This window comes from Xiphias gladius, chromosome 20, assembly GCF_016859285.1.
Source record: "Xiphias gladius isolate SHS-SW01 ecotype Sanya breed wild chromosome 20, ASM1685928v1, whole genome shotgun sequence".
In the NCBI taxonomy this organism is placed as follows: Eukaryota; Metazoa; Chordata; class Actinopteri; order Istiophoriformes; family Xiphiidae; genus Xiphias; species Xiphias gladius.
Genome location: NC_053419.1, coordinates 11,746,932 through 11,774,128, shown reverse-complemented (window position 1 = coordinate 11,774,128; position 27,197 = coordinate 11,746,932). Strand labels below are relative to the sequence as shown.

General features: G+C 39.6%; 2 protein-coding genes across 3 annotated transcripts in view; both read left to right on the top strand.

Moving 5' to 3' along the window:
- Positions 1 to 27,197, top strand: part of LOC120806083 (rab GTPase-activating protein 1) — a 73,859-nt gene that overhangs the window by 36,148 nt on the left and 10,514 nt on the right. For both annotated transcript variants that reach the window (XM_040156773.1, XM_040156772.1), the window contains 10 exons: positions 13,335 to 13,448; positions 15,396 to 15,470; positions 16,173 to 16,298; positions 16,566 to 16,709; positions 17,911 to 17,952; positions 18,427 to 18,555; positions 22,588 to 22,680; positions 24,247 to 24,357; positions 24,810 to 24,914; positions 26,139 to 26,222. In XM_040156773.1, the coding sequence (XP_040012707.1) occupies positions 13,335 to 13,448; positions 15,396 to 15,470; positions 16,173 to 16,298; positions 16,566 to 16,709; positions 17,911 to 17,952; positions 18,427 to 18,555; positions 22,588 to 22,680; positions 24,247 to 24,357; positions 24,810 to 24,914; positions 26,139 to 26,222 (1,023 nt within the window). The remainder of the gene's footprint in view (positions 1 to 13,334; positions 13,449 to 15,395; positions 15,471 to 16,172; positions 16,299 to 16,565; positions 16,710 to 17,910; positions 17,953 to 18,426; positions 18,556 to 22,587; positions 22,681 to 24,246; positions 24,358 to 24,809; positions 24,915 to 26,138; positions 26,223 to 27,197) is intronic.
- On the top strand, positions 117 to 5,264 carry LOC120806084 (probable G-protein coupled receptor 21). The gene has a single exon (XM_040156774.1). The coding sequence runs from the start codon at positions 1,075 to 1,077 to the stop codon at positions 2,314 to 2,316; it is 1,242 nt and encodes a 413-aa protein (XP_040012708.1). The 5' UTR covers positions 117 to 1,074; the 3' UTR covers positions 2,317 to 5,264.

Sequence of the window (27,197 nt, the reverse complement as noted above, 5' to 3'; positions counted from 1 at the left end):
GCTTCATGCCCTTGCAGTTGATCATTGGTTAGAGCCAAAGGGAAAGGGAGGGGCCTCAGTGCCACTGTTTCTGTAGAGAGAGAGGCAGAGGGAGCGAGAAAGAGTGAAAGAGAGACAGCAAAGGAGGATAAATGAACACGGGGGGTTCTCCCAGCATCGGTATGCCTGCCTACCTCATTTCCACTCCAGACATAGTTGCCGCTCTTCTGGACAGAAATAACAGATGAGGTGTATTTGTATGTGTGTGTTCGTGTTTTAAACATCAGTCACCCTGCGCACTGCCTTCATCCTCTCAGCTCACAGCAGTCTGCTGTGATCTTACTGCGAAGGACCAGACAGAAAGACCAGAGCAAGCGGACATGGAAGAGTGGTGAAAAGAGGTTAAAGGGGCAGCAAAAAAGAAGAGGAAAAAGAAGAAGAATCAGGAAAGAGAAGCAGGACAGAGGTGGAGTTAAAGGACAGAATTAGAAGGAGAAATCATGCTTAATGTCTCCTTCTCTCAATTTATGTACGCAGTGCATTACACAATAATGTCTTTTCACTGGAAGCTGTGTTTGTGACTCTGTGGACCATAGACAGATAAAAGGAAGCTTCAGTCTGTGCTTTCTGCAGCTGCAGCAGATGTTGAAGACATCGCTGACTTTATAGGGAGTGGAGGCATTTCTAGCATAGATTGGACTGGAATTCCTTTAAACAAAGTCACATTTCTTTCTATTTTTTCCTTTTTGTGCCTTCAGCTGGGAAGTTTGCTTTACTGGGGGAAAAAAGAAGAAAAGAAACGCATATTTCTTTTTGTGCGTTAATCTGTTTTTACCTGGTGGTTCTATATCTTTGTGTAAACTGCACTGAGGACAAAACAAGGGAGCTTCCTCACCTTTCTCTGTCCTTTCCATCCCTCCTGCATTTGAAATGGCATATGGCAGGAGTCTCATCATGGAACTGCACCATGGAGCTTTTCGTTTGGACTGAAACCATACGGCTACTGTCAGAATCAGCCCGTTACCTGAGAAAATAGTGGGTTCTTGGGTTCACCGTACCCTTGAAGGGCCCCTCAGACACATATTCCTGCCCAAGATGATGAATTCCTCCCTGGATCCACAGAATCAGAGCTCTGCTGACCCATCAAACCTATCTGCTCCCTTCTGTCTGCTTGAGATAGGCTATTCCCAGATTTTCACTACCTGCCTCCTTGAAGTCTCTATCATACTTCTCCTCACTGTTCTCATTATTTCTGGTAACCTGGTGGTCATTTTTGTGTTTCACTGTGCCCCCTTGCTTAGCCAGCACACCACCAGTGCTTTCATCCAGACTATGGCATATGCTGATCTGCTGGTGGGGGTCAGCTGCCTGTTCCCCTCCCTGTTCCTCCTCCATCACCTGCAGGGCCTCGATCCCAAACTCACCTGCCAGGTATTCGGGTACATGGTGTCTGTTTTAAAGTCCGTTTCAATGGCATCGTTAGCATGTGTAAGTGTAGACCGCTACATTGCCATCACACGACCTCTGACTTACGCATCCCTGGTAACGCCTTGTCGAGTACGCTGCTGCATTGTTCTAATATGGCTCTACTCTGCTCTGGTGTTTCTCCCATCTTTTCTTGGGTGGGGGAAACCTGGTTACCACGGTGATGTGGTGGAGTGGTGCGCAGTTCAGTGGAGGACTAGTCCGGCGTTCACAACCTTTATTGTTGCACTGCTCTACGCCCCAGCTGCTCTCACTGTCTGCTTCACTTATGCCAATATCTTCAAGATCTGTCGACAGCACACCCGCGAGATCAGCGAGCGCCACGCACGTTACCGTCCCCAACAGCTGCAGGCCCCTGGATTGACAGTGGGATCTGTGGTCAAGGACAACAGTGCAGCAGAACAAGGGCAGTTGCCCCACTTGTCCCAACCACAGAAACCCCAACACCACCAACCACAGTATCAGCAGCCCACGTCGACATACCCAGACAAGCGATACGCTATGGTACTGTTTCGCATTACCAGCGTGTTTTATATCCTCTGGTTGCCCTACATTCTCTACTTCCTATTGGAGAGCGGGGGGATCTACCACCACCCTGCAGCCTCATTCCTCACCACATGGCTGGCCATCAGCAACAGCTTCTGTAACTGTCTCATCTACAGCCTCTCCAATTCTGCCTTCAGGAAGGGCCTCAAACGCCTCTGCTCCTTCTGTTTACAGCGCAGTGGCAGTGGCTTTGGGGTTAGGAACACCAAAAAGGCGTTCATTGGCAGTGTTGGAAAGGGATGTGCAGGGCCGGGGTATGGATATGGCCATAGGGAAATAGGGATTGGCACAACATGTCACGTGTAGTGCACACACAGAGGAAACCCTTGTGCCAAATTGGCATTTGAACTTTTTGAAAGATGCCTGATGTGATTGCTGTCAAATATCTCCTTTGTTAAGCTGAAATGTGCCGTAAAGAGATGGAAGGAGGCGTCGATCTGCCACTACTATTGCCGTTGTGTTTGGAAGTTACACAGGTGTCCACTCTGCATATGCCACAGCTGGCAAAGATAGAGAAAGGGAGTCAAGATTAAAGCACTGAAGGACAGAAAGGCCCAAATAGCTCAAAAACTGTAGCCCACAAAATGGTTAAAGAAACCCAGCATACTGTGTATGGACGGGGTGATAGATGAAAGGGTTTGGAAAGGAGGGGAAAAATGTGTCTGAAAAATCTCTGGAGAAGTGACATTTTTATCTATTGGTTTTCTTTCATCGGAAGGGAAACCTTAACTTATTTTTCCAAAACAACAAAACATTACAAGAAACGTGTCGTGAAAAGATGTATATGCAGTATGTGAAACAGCGTGACCTTTGTTTTTTTGCCAGATTATCAGCTCACTATGTGTTGAATACAAAAAAAGAAAATAAAGGCAAATGGAACAGTTGACTGCTGTGTTTTAGTAATGTAGTGCTGAGTTGAACTGCCAGTGGCAAGCGGTTTTAGACATGTTTTTACGAGGTCTTACCCTCTCAGTATTTACATGCTAAAAGTGATAAAGAAATGGAGAGAAATGAGATGCGTCTAGACCCAGTACTTATGCCATTATATAGTTTGTTTGCATTGATTGAACTGATTATGGTTTCTCTGCTTTGAGACATCTATTCATGGACTTTGAATTTTAGATTATTTATTGATATTGTTATACAAGATAAAACATTATGGTTTTAACTAAGTTCACACATTGAGCCTGCTGTTTGTATCATATGGCATAGGATGCTACCCAGCTTTGGTGTACGACTGTTAACCTGACAAAAATCAAACGTAATTTTCAGTGAATTTCTTTTTCAATGAATTTTTTAAATCTTTGTCAGTTTCATTGCACCTTTGTTGTTTGGATTATGTAACTGAACTTATTTCATAACTTTGTCCAAGGCAAAGCAAGACCAAGAAATGATGTATTTTTACACTTACTGTACACTGATTTTTTTGTATAGCATTGGGCTGTTTTTATGTTTTTTTAAAGGTTTATGATTGAAGGTAAAAATGTTAGACATTGATAGATGACCCTTGAACTGTAATCCTTAACAAAAATGTCTTTGGGAGTGGCTGAGAGGAACAGTCTAGCTGTAAATGTGTAAGTGTGGAAATTTCACATTGCAAATAATTTCCTTACTTTGGTGTGCGCTGTATTGTGACTACTTGCATTTGGGGACTAGTGCATGTGAACACATGCAAACACACACATGAACACAGGAGGATCACAAGTAAACAGAACAGCAAATAGCCCGTTCACTCTTCCGGCAGGCCGACCCCTGTGTGACACCATGAAGAGGACCTGACTCCTCAACTGCCTGGGATTGCAGTTGCATGTGTGTGTATGTTTGCATCTATGTGCATGCACATGTCTTTTTCCATCATCTTGTTCCCATGTGTAGTTTTGTGATCCCATTTCACTCCAACTTGATATCTACAGCTGATCAAGACCAATAGTAAGCCAAAATGTATCTAAGTGTATATACGGTGTCATAAACTCAAAAGTTGTGAAAAATTATCTATTTTGAACCATGGAGACTCATTTCACAGTTTCTTTAGGTGCAGATATTCTCGCTTTATATACTTTATCTAAGCTACCAAAGAAGGTTCAACAGATATTCTTGGATTATCATATTTTTTTCTAAATATCTAATATATGAAGGTGATATATAAAATGCAAGTGGGTTTGGCACAAATGTTTGTGGAGGTCCACTGCACTGTGTTGGCTTGGTGATGCCTTGTGTGCATGAATATGACTGTTTCTCAGTATATAGTGATATATTGTTGCCTCGATATACAAATGAAAATGAACTGTTGGGAAAGTATTTTTCTCTAACAGCTAGTGAGGGCTCAATTTATAGACATGTGACTGTTTTTAGAGGGAATGATACAGACTGGCAATTATATGCATGTGCAGAGATGAAATTGTTCATTAGCCAGCCTCACTTAATTACACATTCAGCACAGAATAACCCGAACCATATTTGTAAAGGCCTTTAAAAAAATGTGACTGTTAATTCAGCTACTCTTTGAAAGTTCATAATTCATAATTATTGTTCCTCTCTTCTTTAAAACTGAAAATAACCAAGAGCAAACATATGACTCAAAACTGTTAATTTTTTTTTGCATGTATTTGTTTGTGTGTGCATAGTTGTGTGTGAGTGTGTGTGCAGGTATGTTAGGTTGTGACCAGTGGCTGAATTGGACTGTTGAAGGTGTTTTAGCAATGGTGCTAACAAAGTTATCACCCTTCATTGCTTGAATAGCTGCACATCGCTTCCCTCGGGTATATTGTATTTTGTGAGTGTATTTGAGTATGACATATAGTGGTGGTAGATAGATTCACAAATTGTCTTCACATATTTTGTCTGTCATCTGTTAAGCATTGCCAAATATTGTAATCTTTCCATTTTTACCTTCATTTGTTCAGAAATGGCGTGTACAGAAGTGGCATATTGAATGTCTAATTGTCAAACTACACAAATTTATTTTTGTAAAATCACTTTGTTTTTGTCTATTTTCTTGTGAAGTAATACATGTTGTGGACTCTAAGTAGGCTTAGCAGGATGCTCACCTACTGACATGATTGAAGTTGTGTCTTTATGAAGATGCATTTTATTTTACTAAGACAGTTTCTATAAAGTGGTCTATACTGTCTTTTGCAATTTGAAAGATTGAATTTGGGATAAGAAGTTTTTCACTGCAAAGATATCAGTTCCTACAGCAATTAATGGTACAGTTCCTCAGAAATGTGCGAGATTTAGGGCAAAGTGGAAATGATTATGCCAAAACATGCTCACATTAGCGTGCACACGCATGCGCGCACACACACACACACACACACACACACACACACACACACACACACACACACACATTCCTTTTTTCCTTCGGGAAAGCTATTGGCTCTCATGTTCTCAAGGGAATGATCTCTAGTAGTGGCTGTGTCGAGGTATAGTGCCGTGTTGGGTAGGTTTAGAGAGAAGAGGTATTACGAACACTCCGGCTGGGCTAGGAAGCCATTTTGCTGGTTAAATGCAGCCTTCTGCTGTGAGAGAGAAAAATAATTGTGGGTGTACAGCAATGAGATGACCGAGTGCATACTAGAGAAACAATTTATCAGTAATAATTAGTAAAGATAATTTTAGTAAAAATTGATATTTAGGTATAAATGCGTGGGACTCAGGGTAAACAAAAGTATCTGGATAAAATCCAAATACAATGGACATGGACACATGAAATTGATAAATGTAATTGGGGCCTTATTTAAAATAACTTATAAATTCAATTTTGAGGCACGAGTATTTTTAACATAAACATATTGTTCATGTAATTAATTAACAAAACAAAAGTGTTTTACACCAGTTCAGCACAGGCTGGCTATTTTATCTCACAATCTTACTGTAATAGGGCACTTTAACACACATACAGACGTGCCCAAGCAGTGGTATTTTCTTACCTGCTTTTTAATCTGTATCGGATTTTATTCTTTCTGTTTTTGTAAGGCTCTGAATAGACCACACCAGACCCCAATAATGGTTGACTTGTGACCCAGCTATTTCCAGAACCTTGGTTTGGAAACGTTCCAAAAGATGCAGGAATTTCTATGGAAACCATGCTAGATAATGTCATATTCCATACGTCAAGGATGTTGAATTTGTGATAAGGTTTTTGTAAAATGGCTGGTTTTTATAGATTGAGAATGTTGGGATAGTGTAAATGGTCAAAAATGTTTAAATTTGCTTTCATTGAAAGTGAGTCTCTGTGACCAGTAAGACACTTTTAATTAGATGATGCTTTGTAGGTGAAAAACCTATATGGTATTGTAACATGCACATGCTTTGTATCTGTCCCGAGCAAATAAATGTAATGTTATCTCAATGTATTCCAACTTCTTTGTACTAATTAATTTGCAATGACAGAGTCTGGGATCTTTAGATTGTGTGTGTGTGTGTGTGTGTGTGTGTGTGTGTGTGTGTGTGTGTGTGTGTGGGGCGTGGGCGTGGGCGTGCGTGTGCGTGAACGAAACAGATACAAAGCAAGAGGGGTATGAAGTTTTTCATTTTTTCTTTTATTGTCTGTTTCTCTAACTTTCCACAGGTTAAATGTCATTAGTAAACACCAAAGTACATTAGCACATTTTAGAAAAAAGCATATAGTGATCTGGTGAGGTGGAAGGCTGCTGGCTGAAGATCAAGTAGTGCTGTTGATAAGAAAAGTAATAGCGCTTTTTTTTAACATTCTGCATTACATTCACACAGAATTTTCCATGAGTTGCCAAATCGTAAATGCTTCACGTTGATTGTTACAGATAAAAATAAATTGTTGTTGTGTTAACATGCTGTAAATGGACTGTAACACAGCAGCACCATATCTGTGCAAGCAGTTAGTCTGCTGAATTTGCATGCTGGCGAAACTGCAGTGGGAAATGTTAGTGGACTCGATCAACAAATAATACTACATTCACTGGCATCCAATTTCCTATAGTAAGTGGTGTTTTCATTATGATTTAAATTGCTTTTTACCCTGTTTGTCATCTCTGTTCTGCTCAGATTCATATTTTGATATTCTCCTTGTGCTGAGGCAGTATACCAGTGCACAAATGGCACAAAAAGTAGGGCAGGAGACAGATGATTAAGATTTAATAATGGATGATGCTGAGGTGAGGAAACAGCGCTACGGGTAGCTTGAGCATCGGTTGATTACAGATTTTTGTAAAGGAAAGACAGAAGAAATCACTGAGTGTTACTAACTAGTAAGGAATTCACAATTTCACTGGGGTACCTCCTCTGTATTGGTTATGAAAGCATCAATCAAATCTCTACTAGTTATTTGCCACGCAAACCGTAACGTTTACTATTTCTTCTATAATTTAATTTTGATTGCAAATAAATAATCAAAGTGTAGCACTCAGGGTTCTTCGGGTTGGGGAACAAGGTTTGTATTAAGCTTGATAAATATCACTCCATGGTCTCTTGGCATCTCAGCAGGGTCCTTTAGGAGCAGAGAAAGAATAACAGAATGACATGTCAGCTATTGTGTTGAGTCAGAGAAAATCAGGGACATAAACAATAGAGGGCTAGCTACTCAGCCTTCCCACGGAAGCCCTACTCTGGTACTTTATTCCTAGCTTTAGACGCGCACACACGCACACACTGTAGCTCTGCCATTTATGGCTTACCTCAGTGAAGTGTTCTTATTGTAGTTCTGTTAGTAGAACATGTTTTGCCGCTTTACTTACATTAAGTTCATAGACCCTGTTTCCCTAAAGTGCTACTCTGGCAGTTACTTGTCACAGATAGTTGACAGTGCTACGATATTCGTAGCATTTGTCAGGACACTAACAGAAACAGAATGACGAGCATGAGTAGCTCAAGCTGTTGGTTTCTTTGGCTGCCATTCCTGTCACTTGAATTGCTGACGATTGTGATGAGAATAAAGGGAATTTTTGAGAGGTGAGACTGTTGGCTTCTGACTATTCAAAGAGATCCGTGGCAAAGCAATAAAACCTCTTTCCTTTACAGCATTAAGTCTCATATGGCATTAGGAACATTTTTATCACAGTTTTCAACTTGTGTCGTTTAACAAATTTTTGCAATAGCACAGTTTTGGAGATGATTAATTATCAGCAGTGATTATTTTATCCACAGATGTTATGTTGAAAAAAGGGGTTACATTTTTGTTGAATATCTTTTTAATAATGTTTTTTTTTTTCTTTTTCAGTTGGATGCTGCATCTCTGTCATGTTATTGAACTCCTAGAAAGTTCTGAAGCAGGAAGACAAAAAGAAAACACATCTAACAGTTATAGAAATAGTTTAATATTCTGGGAGATATGCTTATTCATTTTCTTGCCGAGAAATGGATGAGAAGATTGATACCACTCTCATGTCCATGCATCAAGTATGTAGCTAGAGTGATTAAGCCAAGCTTAGCACAAAGGCTGGAAGCGGGGGGGGGGCACAGCTAGCCTAGCTCTGTTCAAAATTCAAAAATACGTCTACTAGCACCTCTAAAGCTGGGCTAAGTGCCTCCTGGCTCTAGCTCATTACTCACCATACAATGGCAATGATGTTCTCATCTTACTCACGACAAGAAGGCAAATGTTGAACTATTCCTTTAAATTTTTATAGCCTACTCTGAGCATACAGATGGACATGGCAGATGTGGAATATGCAGCAAAAGGGGTTACAGAACCTGTTGTATCTGACTCAGTCCAAGTTGACCACAGCCACAGGGCTTTGTGCAGCCGAACCTGTATAGCCACATTGAAAGCCTACAGAGGTTGAGTATTTAAGTGTTTAAGTATCACTTTAAGGTACACTATTATTTATGTCATCACTTTGGTCTTTCACTGTATTCTTTATAGTGACATAGATACATTGTTCTTAGCATTCTCTTTCTCTTCTCTTTTTGTCTCTCTCTTTATCACTTTAACTCTCACACTTCCGTCCACTATCATGAGACAGTGGATTTGTTTTCTCTCCCGACTCACGCTACCCTCATTCCGAACCTCTCTTAACCCGAACAGACAGAGAGGAAGCTAATTGGCCATTATGTCAGAGGTCTTTGTACATGCTCTCAGCACTTCAGATAAGTATGGTTAAGTGGTGCTTGTATAAACATGGATCCTTATCATTCACTGAGAGACTGTAGCACAGTGTAATGGGCCCTTCACACTGGATGCAGTATCTCTATCCCTGCACTCTAAAACGCATCAATACCACTGGTTCTCACTGTGAATGAACAGATATTCTGGAGTGCATGTGTGTTCCTTTTTAAGCGGTCTTGTGGCTAAAAGTCCAACCTGTTCTAACTTTACTGATGCGCTTTATGGTGAAGCACTTTGATATGTATTTTGACAAAATCAGGTGTAGCCGGCCAGAAAGGACAGAATATTTCAGAGTCTGTGTTAGAGAGGTACTGCCTAGAAGCAAGAGGATAGATTTCGGTGTTTTTGAATATGTAATTAACATGACTGATTTCAGATCGCTGGATGGGACATGTTACGTGTTATATTAAATGGTGAAATAAGATATATATTAAACACCAACCATTTAACAGCTGGGTTACAGACCCCTCTCTGACCAAACTATACTATACTATACTATCAACATCACTCAAACGTCCTGAAGCATCTAGTCATGTTGGCTGTGCTTAGACACACAAACACACACGCGCGCACACACACACGCGCGCACACACACGCACACACACACACACACACACACACACACACACACACACACAAGGACATGCAGTAAGTATGACCTACTGGGTGTGGTGGAAGTTGTGGAATGGACCACTGTTGTTGGTCTCTGATCCCCATTAGCTCGCTTTGTTTTAGTATTCCTTTCTTCCTGCATTTCTTCTTATACTTGCATTATTTTTGTTTCACTCTCTTCCTCTGTGGAAGTTGGAGCAGAAACCATGGGAAAGGGAGAGGAAAGGGCTTGATGTGTAACAGAGAGACCAAGAAGGTATAATTAGCTACAAAGTGAGAGAAATTTGAAATTTACACCTCCTTTCACCATGGGGTTGCAGGATGGTATTGCAACTAGGTGCTGAAAAACTCTAGGAGTGCTATCTGACTTCCCAGAGTGTAGTGGAAACATTTTCCTAGATGGATCAATGGAGTATGACATTAATTTGCTCATTTAAACATAAATGGCAGCCCTTCTTTGCTCCTGTTGACTGCCTCATTATCCACCGATGGTGTGAGAGCAGAGTCCAAGCACCAGGCTAAAAAATATGCCATAATTGATTTATGCCTAACAAGTTAAACGAACGGCTCATTTTCATATTATGACACCAAACATGCAGTCCCAACTTCAGAGCCACTTTGCCTACAAATTCTACACTCCCGAGCACTTTATTAGCAACACCATATTAATACTGGGTAGGGCCTCCATTTGCTCTTAAAACAGCCTCAGTTCTTCCTGGCATGGTTTCCACAAGATGTTGGAGACATTCCTCTGAGATTTTGCTCCATGTTGACATGATTGCATCACATAATTTTGCTGATTTTTCAGCTGCAAGTTCATGCTGCTAATCTCCCATTCTACCACATCGCAAAGTTGTTCTACTGGATTCAGATCTGGTGACTAGGGAGGCCACTGAAGTATACTGAACTCAGTGTCATGTTCATGAAACCAGTTTGTGACAACTGTTGCTTCGTGATGTGTTGCATTATCATGCTGGATGTAGCCATTAGAAAATGGTAAAATGTGGCCATAAAGGGATGTACATGGTCAGCAACAATTTTGAGTTGGTCTATGGTATGCAAACAATGATTGATTGGTACTAAGGGGCCCAAATTGTGCCAGGAAAACATTCCCCACAACAATACACAACCACCAGCCTTGACTGTTGACACAAAGCAGGTTGGGTCCATGGATTCATTCTGTTGATGCCAAATTCTGACCCTACCATCTACGTGCCCCAGCAGAATTCCAGATTCATCAGACCACGCCACGTTTTTCCAGTATTCCGCTGTCCAGTTTTGGTGAGCCTTTGCTCACGGCAGCCTCAGATCTCTGTTCATGGCTGACAAGAGTAGAACCCAGTTTGGTCTCTTCTGCTGTTGTAGCCCATCCACCTCAAGGTTCGATGTGTTGTGCATTCTCAAAGGCTTTCCTGCTCAGTGGTTATCTGAGTTACCGTAGCCTTTCTGTCACCTCCAGATAGTTTGGCCATTCTCCTCTGACCTGTCTTGTCAACAAGGTGTTTCCGTACATGGAGCTGCTTCTCACTGGATGTTTTTGTTTTTCGCACCTTTCTGAATAAACTCTAGAGACTTTTGTGTGTGAAAAATCCAAGGAGATCAGCAGTTTCACAAATACTCAAACCTGCCTGTCTTGTACCAACAATCATGCCAAGGTCAGAGTCACTGAGATCACATTGCTTGATTTTCTCATCATCTGCGTGATTTTATGCATTGCACTGCTACCACATGATGGCTGATTGGATAATTGCTTAAATAAGCAAGTGTGCAGGTGTTCCTAATAAAGTGCTCAGTGAGTGTGTATGAAGACATTTTTCTGTACATTTGATTTGTCATGTAATGGCCACGGTGTCTTAGAGTAACATTATTTATTTAGAAGCTGTTTGTTCCAAATACACTGACCATCAATAATGAAATGGGGTGTGATTAATCTTTGACAAACGAGGCTAGTTTGGAGTATTTACTGATCTGTGTGTGTGTGTGTGTGTGTGTGTGTGTGTGTGTGTGTGTGTGTGTGTGTGTGTGTGTGTGTGTGTGTGTGTGTGTGTGTGTGGTATTTCCACATTGTGGTGCTGTGTCATCACAGTGGAGGGATATCCCAGTGAAGTATGTTGCCCCAGGCTTGTGTATGTACTGTATGCAGTTGGGGTTGTAGTCACGCCTCTGTACTTTTAGCAGTGTATCCATCCTGAACAATCTCTTCTGACCCTGTGTTCACATTTATTTATTTATTTATTTAGCTCTTGGGATGACAATGTTGGTCTGTCAGTTGATTGTTTGACCACATTTGTCCACGATTAAATTAAAAAAATTTCAGCAACAATTAGATTGGATTGCCAGAAAATTTTGTACACACATTCATTGTCCCCAGAGGAGGAATCCTAATGACTGATGATCCCCTGATTTTTATTCTAGTGCCACCATGAGGTTGACATTTGGGATTTAGTGTGAAGAATCTCAATGACAGCAATGTAACTAAACTAAGATGGTCAGCATGGTAAATGTTATACTGGCTTAGCATCAGCATGTTGGAAATGTCATTGTAAACACATTAGCATGCTAACGTTAGCATTTAGCTCAAAGTACAGTCTCATGTTGCTACTAGTATGGCTTTAGACTCTTAGTCTTGTTTTTTTCCCCTGGCTAGTAGAACCGTTCAGCCCAAATGAAATCACATCAGTTTCTACGAAAAGAGTATACATGCAAAGCAAAAAACTATTTTTTTTTTTCCTTTGCATGAATTTTCATTTACACCTTTTCACATCTCATGTTCTCTCTCATAGTCATACATCTATTCCACCCTACAGACAAAATGTCTTAGAGTTGATTTACTCTTTTGTACTTGAGATTGGTGATGGTAGAATATGTGACGATGAAAGCCAAACACCTTCTTATCAGCTTGGTTTTATACCGTCTGTTTAATTTTCTATCTTATGACCACCTTTTTGATACTCTGAAGTAGGGCAATATATCAGAGATTTTCTCAGTACTGAGCGTGAAGAGTTGTGTGCAATATTTCACAAGTAAATTTTATGATAACTTTTTGGTCCTACTACTGCTAATAGCAAAACTGTCAGTGTGGTATTTGTTCCACAGAACACTTTTATATTGAATCAAGATGATACATAATATGAATCTCTCTATGTTTTGTTTTACATGATGTGTTTGGCCTGTTTTCCTTTACTCTTTGTCTTTACCATTTGTGTGAGTTGCGTTATTATTTGCAACTATTGTTATTGTTTGTTATCTAAGCATTGGCAACATAAGAATCTCTTGTAATGTTATAAAAATTGATTAAAGTTAGAACTTAAATGAAGCGGACAGAGACAGACAAATAGAGAGACAGGGAGATGTGTATAGTCTGTGCCGTGGAAAAGAACACTCTATGTCCACCAGTAATTCCCCCTACCCAATACTTTAAATCTCAGAAATGTGTGGGGCCACAACATACTGAAGAACACTGACCACTGCTGGATCTCTATGGAATTGTTCTTTCTCAGTAGTTGTCTAATGAAAACGTCTTGTGGATTCTTAAGTGACAGCGTCTCTCTGTCTGTGTCACACTGTTTACTTTTTTCACTCACCTTGACCTTTTCCTCTGTTTCCTCTCCTTTTGTCTCATGTTTAGGAGTCCCCTCAGGACAGTGCCATCACCAGAGACATTAACAGGACATTCCCAGCCCATGACTACTTCAAAGACACTGGAGGAGATGGACAAGACTCCCTCTACAAGATCTGCAAGGTGGGATCGCTAACACACATGCAAGTGGTTGTTTAAATTCATTTTTTAAGAGGCGTCACTTTTTGTAGAGCACAAAGCAAATCAGCTGCATGTATTCCCGTCTTCTCCTCTCCAAATTTACAATAAAAAAACGATATATTTATATCAGTCTTCACTGAACCTTGTCACAGTGTATCTTAAGTAGTTAAAATCCACACAATAAACAAATACAATGCATTTGTTTATTGAATATATTCGAAAAAAATGGTAAATCGACTGCAGTACAATCACTGTCATAAATGATTTGTTCAGGGGTTTATTGTAGATGGTGTGGCCCTGACATGCGTTTATAATCTTATGATTGCGGAGGATGATACTGTAGTTTGAAAAACAAAAAAGTCCTCCTTCAACTATGAAGGTGAGGCATAAACAGTTGGTAGCAGTGGGGTTCATTGCTAGAACCACTTGGAAATAAAATCGATCTGCATGTGAAATTGAATCCCATGCTTCCCTATAATACAGTGTAATTACAATGTAAATGCCTTGCTTTACAGTAGGTCTGATAATAAAGTTTGTAGAGCAGTAGTGAGAGTTGCTAACACTAAAACGAAGTGTTCATTAATTAACTGAACAGCCACTCTGTTTCTGGGTGGTTCAGTGAGTTCATAACTGCCACTGCCTGTCTGGAAAAGCAAAAAAAGTTTCTAATCGAACAAACACACACACACACACACACACACACACACACACACACACACACACACACACACACACACACACACACACACACACACACACACTAGAGTCTACTTTAATCAGTCCTGTTGCATGGCTGACTCTCACACACCAGCATGCGCACACACACATCCAATATATCCAAACCTTGCAACAAATACTTGATTCTGAAGTGCATGTGCTCTCTTTCTCATGAAAATGAACACGTGTGTATACAGTTGAGACATACACGCATTTCATCCTATAGTTCTATAATCCCACATGAATAGCCTGGCTGGTCTGTGCTCACAGCTTCTTTTTTTTTCATTTTCATTTCATTCATTATGTATAACTCAGGTGAGGGCATCCATCTCTTCGTAGACAAGCACCTCCTCAGGTGTGTTTGAATAATTCAGTGGGCCCTCCCTTACCTCTGAGTGTGGATTGATCCACTTTTTGTCTGTTTGACTGGTCCTCATTATTTGTGTTTGTAGCTCAGTAGGCCACTACAGCCCTTTTTCAAATTCTCTCGCTTCCTCTCTCCTCATATTTACTCCATTTCATTTACACCAATATTTCCTCTCCTTCTTTGTCCTTTTCTTCTGTGTTCACTCATGGTCTTATTACCTTTTTTCTCCATACCTCACTTCAGTTCCTCCCCTCATCTATGTCTTCCTTTAATGTTAATCAGATACCAGTAACTGGGCTCTTCACAATAAAGTCAAGTGTGTTCGAAGGCATACATCAACTTAAGATTTTAAAAAGGGCATAAATGACCAGAAATGACTCCCAGTAGCTTGTGCAACTTCATTCAAATGCTCTTTTGCCAAACAAGTCTGTTCTGGGTTCAAAAAATTAATATTTATATAAACTTAAATTGACTGATATGGTGGCAGGTAGACAGTAGCTGGGTTATGCATGCAGTGGAGCTTGAGCCATATGGACATCTTTCTCACTACTTGTCAAATACAGGTTCAGTATTCAGCGATGTTTTAGCTCTGGAATGGTTTGCCAACTTTGGCTCTTTGTCTCTCTTTTCACATTACATTGCATCATTTGAGTCTGTTCATATCATAAATACTGTGCAATGTGGCTTCTAAAATCTCGGTTTGTATCACACCTATTAAGGGCTTCAGTTGCAAGGAGACAGCAATATTTGGACTAACGTCTGTTATACTTTTTTTTTTTCCCTATTCAGTTTTTGAATTCACTATAAAACTTATTTGCTGACTGTGTGTCTGTCTTTTCCTTCAGGCTTACTCTGTTTACGATGAGGAGATTGGCTATTGCCAGGGACAATCCTTCTTGGCTGCTGTGCTGCTGCTGCACGTGAGTTCACATATCGTCAGGTTCCAGCAAAAATCCAAGCTTTTCAAACAAATACAAGAGCAGAGAGGAACTGTTTTGTTTTCATTTGACATATTTATCTTTTTGACATTCTTCAATGCTGGAGAATTGGCCTGGCTTAATTTGAAGGCCATGGAGCCTTTCCTGTATATTCAGTTTAGGAAACAATAGGTATGATGCACTCTTACTGCACAAAAGCAGAAAGATTTCAGATGGAAGGTGGTTTCTGTGGGATTCTGACATTTTATATGAATAAATATTGCAGACTTTGTTCATGTTCATCTTCCACTCTAGAGTGGTTTACTTTAAAGCACATTTGCAGTTCAGGGACATGTCAACACTGCCACCTAGTGTAGAAATCATATTTATTTTTTCTTAGAGGCTCAAAGACCAGAGAAGATGTGTGCAGAGGAATTTTTAAGAATTATTTAACAGTTCAGAAAATCTTAAAGTCTAAGTTTTTTTCTGTTTTCCTCTGTCTGTGCTGTAAAGCACTTTGGATCAACTATATTGTGTTTAAAAGTGCTATATAAATAAAGTTGAATTGAGTTAAAGTTTGTCATATGAGGTTATATATAATATTTTGTGAAACTATTTGACTCAACTTGTAATGTAGTGTCATCTGAAATTGGCATTGGAATATGAATTGGTATAAGGTACTGATCTCTTGGTCTTCTCCTTCAGATGCCAGAGGAGCAAGCTTTCAGTGTGCTGGTCAAGATCATGTTTGATTACGGGCTCAGGGACCTTTTCAAGCAGAACTTTGAAGATCTGCATTGCAAGTTCTTCCAACTTGAGAGACTCATGCAGGTGTGTGTGTTGCATTTGTAGATCTAAATCTGATTGTAGATCTGATTGTATGCCATAACAGTGGTCGATCCTGCTCCTCCTCTCCTTTTCCTCAAATAAGTTCTTTCTTTCTGTGTTTAACTTTTGTCTTTCCATTAATTTACCCCTCTCCCCTTGCTATCTCTTCACATCATTCCTTCTACTTCTCTTCCTCTCTGTCCTCCTGTCTCTATATTTCTTTTTTTCCTCCTCTTTCTGTGTCACTTTCTGTCTTTCTGTCTTTAACAGGAATGTATACCAGACCTTTACAACCACTTCCTGAACGTGGGTCTGGAGGCTCATATGTATGCTTCTCAGTGGTTCCTCACCCTCTTCACAGCCAAGTTCCCTCTTTATATGGTCTTCCATATCATTGACCTGCTACTGTGTGAGGTTGGTAATAAAAGACAAACGCACAGACATACTTTACTGGCTGCAATAACAAATTAGTGTCAAAGCCTCATTACTGGATTTTAAACACGTAATCTCCGAGAAAGTAAGTACATTTTGTTATGTACAAATTTAATTTTTAGTTTAAACCAATTCACTTCATTGATTTTTGCTATGTATGTAAACACAATATCCCATACTGAGAAAGACAAACCTGTTTTTAGAAATGTGAAAAATTACATAAAAGTAATTAAACTGAAATACAAAAGTGCCTCAAAAAACCCTTTAATATGACACTTGAAACTTAGCTTGGGCACATCCTGTTTCTTTAGATTTTCTATGTGATGGCTCCCTAGAAGTTGAGTGAGTCATTTGTTCGCTATGGAAAACCACTGAAAGTCCTCAGGAGTTGAAATAATAAAGTCTGATGGGGGAGAAGTATGAAAAAAGAAGTTTGTGGCAATGAAGACTTTTCCAAGAGCTACTTGACAGACCAAACTCAGTCAAAAGTTTATCCAGTTGAACGACTTGGGAAAAGGATTTCTTGCCTGATGAGAAAAAAATAGCTTTTTGGCCTGAAATGTCAAGCTCTACATCAAGTGCAGACCTTGCCCATTCATCACCTAAATAATGCCATTGCTATCTATGGTGGTGCTTGGTACCATAATGGTTTAATGATGCACGGCAGCAGGTACTGGGAGACCGTTCAAGATTTAGGAATTGATGGACAGACTCAAATGCAGAGTGGAAAACCTGCTAGAAATCACACAGAATTTCAGACTGAGGTGAAGATTGACCTTTCTGCATGAATGTCCAAGCCAAGACAACCAGAGAGTCTCTGGATGTCTTTAGATTGGCCAGTCGAAATGCTTGTAGAGAGATGTGAAGTTTCCCCTCCATAAAGTCCGACAGCACTAGGAGTTAATCTGCCGTGCATATCCAAATATGCAAAGCTGGTAACGGCACACCAAAGTAACAGGTTTTATAATGTATGAAGTTTAGATATTTCTCTTTTTACTTTTAATTAATTTGCAAAAGTATCTTTGTCAGTTCTGAGTATTGTGTTTCAAATGATGACAAAAAAATCTTAGCGCACTCATACGCATGATCACACCTAAAATGTTAATTTTTTATAACACATATACCCATATTTTATGTTAATTTCTTTGAATCCAGAATGTGACACTTTTCTCTTTATTCTAAGGGCATCAGTGTGATCTTCAATGTGGCCTTGGCACTTCTGAAGGTAAGCTGGCCCACACAAAAATGATCGCACACGAGCACATGCACGCACACACACGTCCACACTGAAAACCAGAGCTCGGAGGAGAAACAGAAACACACAGCGCATGCCGACATACAGTCAAGCCTTGGAAAGATTTAACATTTCAGCACATTTGAGCAGGTGCATATACATGCAGTGTCACCACACTGTTCAGTGCTGAAAGCAGGGGATGTGTTTTTGTTTAAGGAGAGTTTGGCCTCAAACCTAGAGTTCAGTCAATGAAAAAGTGTTTTTGTCGCAAGTTTTATTTTATGTTATGATTTTTAGACTTTCTCACAAACCTGTTTTTATCATATCTAGTTTGTTTTAACAGTTCTTAATAAGTGATAATCATGCTGCGTTAGATTAGAAAAAAGGAAATGAATCTCTGCTCAACAGGATACTGTAGCTTGGATAAATGTGTGCCTAATTACCTTTGTGTTCTCCGTTCCTCAGACATCAAAAGACGATCTGATCCAAACAGACTTCGAGGGTGCACTAAAATTCTTTCGTGTTCCGGTTCCAAAGAGATACCGCTCTGAGGAAAACGCAAAGAAACTGATGGAGCTGGCCTGTAGCATGAAGGTGAGTGTAGAGGAGAATTGAATAGAGTAGCAGGAGCTGGTCACCCTTTCATGCATCTCTCAAACATCTGAGACTACAAGTTTAGTTCTGTATTAACTTCAAAGTTTTTTTTTTACAAACCTTATTTTCCGTTTGAGTGAAAATAGAAACACACTGTCAACCTTAATTCATATAAGTGGTATAACCTGGTACAGTTAAACAGCACCACAAACTACAGCCTCCAAAATGACCATTAAAATAAATCAACCCCTCTTTCAAACAGATTAGATAAAAACTGAACATTATAATCTTCATGGAGGGAGGATTTATTGCAGGCCTGTTGTATTATACTGCATTAGTTTTGTCTAGATGTAACTAATAAAATTGGCAAGCGATTTTATGTGTCACAGCAATCCTTGAATTTGTGATCCAGTATTCTCTGATCAGGTATTTGACAAATAGGGTCTATTATTATTTTTAATATCATATCAAAGCAGTGACATGGAAATTACATGATGATGATTAGATGATTGGATAAAATATTGAACTATTAATGAGATAACAAGCCCGTTTTGACTGGGCACCGGACTAGTAAATCTAAACCTTTATTATAGTCCAGCAGTGCTACTTAAATACCAGTAGGGGCCGCTGTTGAACTTTAAGTCAGACTTAATAGATGCAGCATACACACACACAAACACACACACACACACACTTGCATCTTTCTTTCTGTCTGTCTCTTAAACATACATACACACACACACACACACTCACACGCTTGTGTCCTGACCTGTTTTGAACAGTATGGCCTAGTTTACAGGGCCAGACTTTGAAGGTAACTTTGGGGAGAGATATTTATTAGCACAAACTCTGTAAAGGAGCCCACATGGAGGGAGATTTGAGCTTTTTGGTTCACTGTTAGACAGGTGGGCAGCAGGGAAAGATGCACACTGAGCTTGGCCAGCAGAGAAAAAACTACTGGAAGTAAAACCGAGCCAAGTGTTTCAGTACTCATCTTAGAGGCATCAGTTCTGAACGTAAATAGTGAGTTTGGGCTGAGCCTCTCAAACCCATAGTGGGCAAACCCACTATTAAAGCACAAATTCATACTTTCTGCATCTTTTGGTTCAATTGAATGGCCTGTGTGCTTTATTTAATTATCAAGCCATGTTTGTATTTTAAGGGGTTTGTTGCACCCATTGGAAAAAAACGCCTTCATGTAGTCACATACAAGCATATCGACCCACCATTTACTGCATACAACTTTAAGAAGTTATTTCCAGAACGGTATTTGGCAAGAGGAAATAAGTCATTCGGCAAATTGACCTGAGTGAGTACTGTAATGTTGGAGCTGTTAATTAAATCTGAGTCAAGGTAGGCTAATCTGAAGCTTGGATGTCACTATAGGGGGATTTACTGACCAGATTACTGGTGACCTCATTGACTGACGATACTGATTGGACCACAAATCTGCCAGGGTTGCCAGGTGCTCTAATTTTATTCACAGTTTTAGCTCAGATTTCCCAGATATATAGTCTATGTAAGATATCTCATAGTGCTGTTTTTAACATGATTTAAATTTTGGATCTTTAAAATTAAATTACCTACCTGAGTGTGTATGCATGTACATTTTGATGCTAAATAAGCACAAAATGATGGATAGCGATGTTGGTGGACGCAATGATTTTTTTGAATAAATTTTATTTATTAACAGAGGTTAGGTTTAAACATCCTGGTCCTTGACCGTTGAAGTGTTGACTTCTTCCTCCCCTGCTTCATCGTCCTAATGGTGGAATTAGCACCAAACTGTAAAAGCAGAATCAGGATTATAGTGATCCTGTCTCAAGTAGAGGAAAGGAAAAGGTTGCTCTAAGGTTAAGGTACCAGTAAGATGTTGTATATATTTCTTAACTATAGTGCAATGATAGTAGTGGTCAGTGTTTGTGTGAGTTCTATTAGTTGGTATGAGGATAAAAATTATTTTTTTTGTAATTGTGGTCAAAGGTCATTAGAATTTGAATAGTTTTTATGTGAATATGAGACAAAACACTCATAAATGACAGGTCACAGAATTTATTCAGGATACAATCTTGGTGTCAAACCAGGGTCATCTATGTTGTTTTGATGTGTAGCTGTTACACTTCTTTGTCTTCTTTGACTTGTATGCAAACTGTCCAGGGAATTTAAATTAAAATCATGATCGCCTGCAGTTTTTTTTCTTTCTTTGTCAGCTTTTTTTTTTATTTACCTGAGTGTTTTAGTTTCTCTCTCTTTATGCCTACCTCATAGCTCTACTTTCTACCTAGCCCGTATGGACTTGTATGCATAGGTGTACTGTATATGGTCTACAGCTACATACAGTCACAGCTTTGGCAGGATTTTCAAACAGTTTTGCAGAAACACAGCAGAAGCAATGAAGCAAGCTTGTAATAGTTTTTCAGTTCAGGATAGCAGAGAATGATCAGCAGATCACCTGAGAGAGAGCAGGTGGTTTTACTATATCCCTCTTCTAATTTACAGTGTACATTCAGAAAACAATACTGATAGTGTGTAATTTGCAAATTTATAACTGAGCCAAGCATTGTAAGATATTACTATTTCATATTTCTAAATTATGGCTGGGTTTGAGAGCCACGGATACTCTGTGTTCCCAATTGCTTTTCTAAGTGTTAAATTTTAGAGACCCAGCTGTCTGTCATGGCTGCAGGAGTGAGAGAGGATGAAAAAAGAATGAGAAAAGAGATGGATAACTCCTGCCCCGAATGACCTCTTGTACCTTTTCTGTTTCTTTTGTCCGTCTCCAATTTACAGAGCAGAACGTGCGACCTAATACACTTAGAGTCCTCACACTCACTCACACACACGCACACTCAGACACACACTCACAGCAGGACAACATGCGGGCCATGCTTTCCCAGTTCTGCCAACATCATTAGGTGATCAGTGCTCGGAGCATTTGGATCATCAGATATACTGTAGTAGAATACTAAACCTGAGACTGTAACATACACTTGCAGGCATCCTGGCAATGAAAATAGTGCTTTGATGTTTCAGCTTTTACTAGATTCATTAAAATCCACAGAAAGGACAAGCATTTCCTAGTTTGTAGACAGTTTTGGTTTTCTCTTTCATGCTGAAAATCAGGCACATAGTATTCATTGTATGGTAGCTGTCTTTCAAAAAGCCCGATGTAAGGCAGCGGTTGGGCAGTGAAAGGCCCGTTGATGAGACTCCCTAAATGCAGTGTGTGTGCAAAGTGCAGCTGTAGGCATGAATGTGACTCTGAGTGTGTGTGTTTAAATGGGACACTGTTTGGCTGCTTTGGATGATCGGAGGTGTAAACACTGAACCTGAACTCTCTGTGCTGAATGTTATCTTCATCGGATCAACAAGACAATGATTAGTGTGAGCTGCTGAAATTTAGATTTACCTTCCCACAGAAGCTTCCTTCAGAAAAACTGTAAAATGACACAAAGGCAATAGTGTGTAATTGATCATACAATGCCATCCAAGATTATAAAATACAATGGCTTCTTGTCAGTTGTTAAAGCTCATTTACACATGTGTAATCCCTACAGGGAAGGCAGTTTTAAACAGTGTCACAGCCTTATTTCAAAATGCTATAATCTCTAATATCTGCATATTGTAGTAGCTTTACATTTTTTATTTTTCCACAAATCTTTAACTTTTTAAAGCTCACCAAAACTGTAAGGTGATATGAGTTATTTTGGGCTGTATGGACAGAGATATCGCAGTGAAATGGCTTATCAGGCAGAAATTAACAGCATTAAATCAGGCCATAATCACTGCATATGTTCCATTACATATTATTCACATGCTGGACTGGACTGAAGAAGGCCACATTCCAGCAAAGATTATAAATCTTGTGTCCTTGGTTACAAGAGATTGGAAAGAGTCTTCTCTGGCAGCCACCTTAAGTGCAGGAGCCAAAGACTAGTGGGCTAGTTTTTATTCCCATTCTTCATCATGTGTATATTTGTGAGTCTTCTTCATGTGTGTGATGCAGTTGTTCCTCCTCCCGCTGCCCAACAGATCAGCCAGAAGAAGCTGAAGAAATTTGAGAAGGAATACCAAACCATCAGAGAGCAGCAGGAGCAGCAGGAGGCCCCCATCGAGAGATACGAGGTAGACATAGGCACATGATATTCACACGTGCACATTAAGCATAAAAAAATCAATGACTCTATGAAATGAACATAAACTTGATCTCCTAGTCTTAGGGTCAGCACTGTTGAAATTCTTACCTGGTTCTTCTGACAAGAGCAGGAACCTTTGAGTGCCTGTTCTCGTTGCACCGTCACATATTTACAGTGCTGTACCAATTTTGTCAGCAACATTGCAGGTTGAAAGAGAGATGAAGGCAACCACCGTTTATTATTACCTATTTCTGTATCTAAAGTATTAAATTAGATCTCACAACTATGCAACTCTTTAATGTAGATAATGGATTGTGTTACGTGGTAATTTTGTAATCTAAATGAGGATGCATCATTACAGTGTTCAGTTTGCCTCTGTTAATAGATTTGCATTGTTTTTTAATAAAAGTTATGTAATGGTGCCATATTCACAGCAAGCCTATTTTATTTATGGAAGACCTTGAGAGTCTTTGTTCTAGAACGACAAACTACATGGCACTAAAAAAAAGCCATTAACTGTACATGCCATACATCATCTCAAGGGTAACAGGTTGATTGTATACAGTACAAGATCATCAATTATGGTGACCGAGCGTCTTCTGTGTTTGCTCTTAAAAACGCTTCCAAGCAAACAAAATTTTTGGCATTTTTGTATTTTTATAAACAACATAATTGGTTTAGTCAGCCTATCATGGTTTGATTACCATGTGAAGGTGCTATCATATATTTTACATCATCACAATTGTGTTCATGTACTAATGTATGGATACATTTTCTTTTCAACATCCCCCTCAATTTATATGGATCCGATTTTTAACAGGCATGTCAGAGCATTAAAACCCCACTTTACGTTTGTTTTTTCATTTGTACAATATTAGACTTATTGTCACAGGTTCAGCACTGTAGGTAAGCAGGAACAATTTCTATGAAAACCATGCGCTCTGAGATGAGAATGTGTGCATTATGGAAGACAGATGTCATCCTAACCTAGTAAAATGTTGCACTATCGTTTTAAATAGTGCTGGGAAGTGGGAACAACTCAAGATCTCATTATATCTATGCTTCATCCTCTTTACTCTTCTGCTTGTCTTCTCTTGAGAAATATTATATATACATGTATGTCAGGTTTTTTTTACAACTGCCTGTTGGTTTAAAATGTGTAAACAGGGTATACCTGGTTAAACATTACAGACAGCTCTTACTGTGTAATTATGCTTTCACCTGATCACAGTTCACTTTTGCACTCACACTATCTCATTGTGTACAGTGTTGCCTTACCTCGAAACTACTGAGCCAGGAAGAGATGCTTACACATTCATTTGCAACTCTTCATGATTAACTCCTTTTCCCTGCTCTGCTATTTCTTCACTGTTCTTCCTCTTTCATGTCCCTTCACTTCTCTCCGTTTATATGCTCTTATGTTTTGCTGTCCCACTCTTTTTCCTGTGTCAACATTATTTATTCTTTGTTATTACATGTTATTTTTTAACAATCTGTCTCTCCTGTTCTCCTTCCTTGTCTCCTTCTGTCTCTGTGTGTCCCTTCCAATATCCAGCGGGAGAACCGTCGTTTGCAAGAGGCTAACATGCGTTTGGAGCAGGAGAACGACGACCTGGCACATGAACTAGTCAGCAGCAAGATAGCTCTGCGCAAAGACCTAGACAACGTAAGCCAAAGAGAAAGAATACGTCTGTGTAATTTTGTGAGTGAGTGCACTCAGGAAAGTGTGACTTGTCACTGCTGTAAGGAGACCTAACAGAGGAAAGTGTGCGGTTCGTGTGGCAACAGTTGTGCAATAACTGAAACAACGTGAGGGAGAGTTAAACTGAAAGTGTGGTTGTGCAACAGTAACACATACACTACATGTAGCAAAATCTTCATTTAAAATGAACCTCGATTTACACTGTCTCCAAATGACATTAGTGAGTGTGTATGTGTGTGTGTTTGTTTTTAAGGCAGAGAATGTATTTTTGTGTTTATCATAGTTTGACTTATCTTGAAAAAGAGATGGTAGAGAGATAACTAAGAAGAAAGTAGGGCGAGTCTAACTTTCTGTGGCCTCATCAACATTGGGTTATTTTGTCTGTGCGTGTGTGTCATTGTGTTTGTGTGTCTCAGGCCGAGGAAAAGGCAGATGCCCTGAATAAAGAGTTGCTACTGACCAAACAGAAACTGGTGGACTCTGAGGACGAGAAGAGACGACTGGAGGAAGAGTCTGCACAGGTTAGAGCCAACTACCAGGCACTTTTGTCAAGATCCAAACTGAGCCTGTGTGGAGGAAAACCTCTTACTTAACCCAGCTGATGTATAAAATATATGTTTTACTTTAAACCCCATGTGTCACATAGGGTTACAGATAGTAGGAAAATGTCAGCACTATTGCAACACACATTCCCAGGTATCTCTGTCCGTGAGATGGAACAGTCTATCTTGCGAACAGAGCCCGTTGCCTGCAGGTTTTCAGTTGAACCAAACACTGCACCAACTGATTTTACTGGTAAGGTGTCTTTCTGTGGATGGTGTGTTAATCAGTATAGTCACCCGCTGTGGTGTTTGGTGGAGACATACAGACTCATGGCATGTGGTTTCTTGCCAGTTGATGGATTATACTGTTCTTTAAGAACAAGGCTGCAATTTGAATTTTTCTGAGGTAGCAGTACTGATCATACTGTGGCTGGAGCCACAGACTAAATAAACCAGATGCCAGAAACCCAAATCTAAACAAAACAGCCATTATGTGATGATGATTTAGCGCAGTCAAATCTTAAGCCATAAGATTCCCTTCAGACATACTGTACAGCAAATGTTAAGCACAAACATGTTTGTCCCTGTGTTTGTGCATGTCTGTGTCAGTCAGTTTCTCTGTAGTCACCTCTCATGCTTTTTTTTCCCTGTGTCTGTATAGTTAAAAAAAAAGCCCCTTTAATACATTTTCTCTATCAGTCTTATATAACTGGAGGAAAAGGCTACATTCCAAACAACAGGGCTTCGTCTATCATTGTGTGATTTCTATAAAGACATACTCTCCACAGCCAAACCTTCAACATCAGAGGATGTCAGTTCACCTTTGATGTTGATTTTCTTGAGTTTAATGAAAAAACCTTTCGAAGCATAGGTCAGACCTGCTGACCTCTATTCTGATGTGTGTTCAGTGCTGTCCTCCAAATGCCTCCTGTCTTCTTGAGTGTGTAGGTATAGCTCTGAGTGATGTATGTGCTTGCATGGAGGTTGTGTAGAGGGCGTGACTTTGCCTTCAGCTTCGCATCTGCCAATACCTTTCTCTGTCTTCTTTACATTTCATGGCAGTCACATGGTCTCTGGGGCGTCTGACTCTGCCCCTGTCCTTGGTCTCTGCCCTGGAACATCCTAACAGTATCTGTGTGTGTGTGTGTGTGTGTGTGTGTGTGTGTGTGTGTGTGTGTGTGGGGGGGGGTTGTGTTTCCACAGCTGAAGGAGATGTGCAGACGAGAGCTTGATAAATCTGAATCAGAGATTAAGAAGAACGGCTCCATTATTGGAGAATATAAGCAGGTACGTACTGTTTATCTGAAACTTGTTCTTAGATTAAATTTAGAAGTTTCCTTCTATTTTGCATACCTGCATATATTGGCCTCGCAGTTTATCATATTACTGACGTGTCTTTCCTCACAAATACGTTTTAGAGAGGAGAAACTGTAAACTGTGGCAGACCCACCACAGTTTCCTTTGAAATTTGTTTGTGAAAACTTGATTTGTGATTTCACTTCAGATCAAACATCATAACCTCTTCTACAATCTGCGTAGACTCCCCTCTCCCACCAACCCAACCCTAGACAAATCCCCAATGCTCTTTAAAGTGGTGATCAATACACGATCCAATACAGAAATTGAAAAGTGTAATTCTAAAGTTATACCAATGTATGTGTGTATATTAAAAGTACGCATATATATATATACACACACACACACACACACACACACACACACACACACACACACACACACACACACACACACACACACACACACACACATATATATGATATACCAAAAGTTAAATACAAATGTAGGGGGGAAAGAAGATAATGAAAAGTAAGTCAATAAAAGGGGACAAGATAAACCTAAAAAGATCATAATCAAATGCAGTTGTTTCTCACAGTAACTTCATTCTGCATCACACATCCTGGGATGTGTTACGCTTCCACATACACTAATCCCATGCCGGAGACAGTGCTATCGCAGGAGGGACAGGCTTTTGCACATATTCCACAAACGTTGACCAAGTCATACAGAATTCCTTCCTTATGTTACAACTCTGTAACCACTGTATCTTGAAACTTTTTTGTGTTAATCTATATCCTATAAAATACAGAATGTTCTCCACTATTACAGTGTTGTTAGTGCATTAGTTCATCAAAAATTTAATAATAATAATAATGATAATAATAATCCTTATTTGAAGATCAAATAACAGAATGCTTCAAATGGAACAAAATGTTTAAAAAAAAAAAAACAGTGATTGAAACC

Excerpts from the sequence above, each read along its gene's own strand:
- LOC120806084 (XM_040156774.1), top strand. The coding sequence starts at position 1,075 with ATGATGAATTCCTCCCTGGATCCACAGAATCAGAGCTCTGCTGACCCA.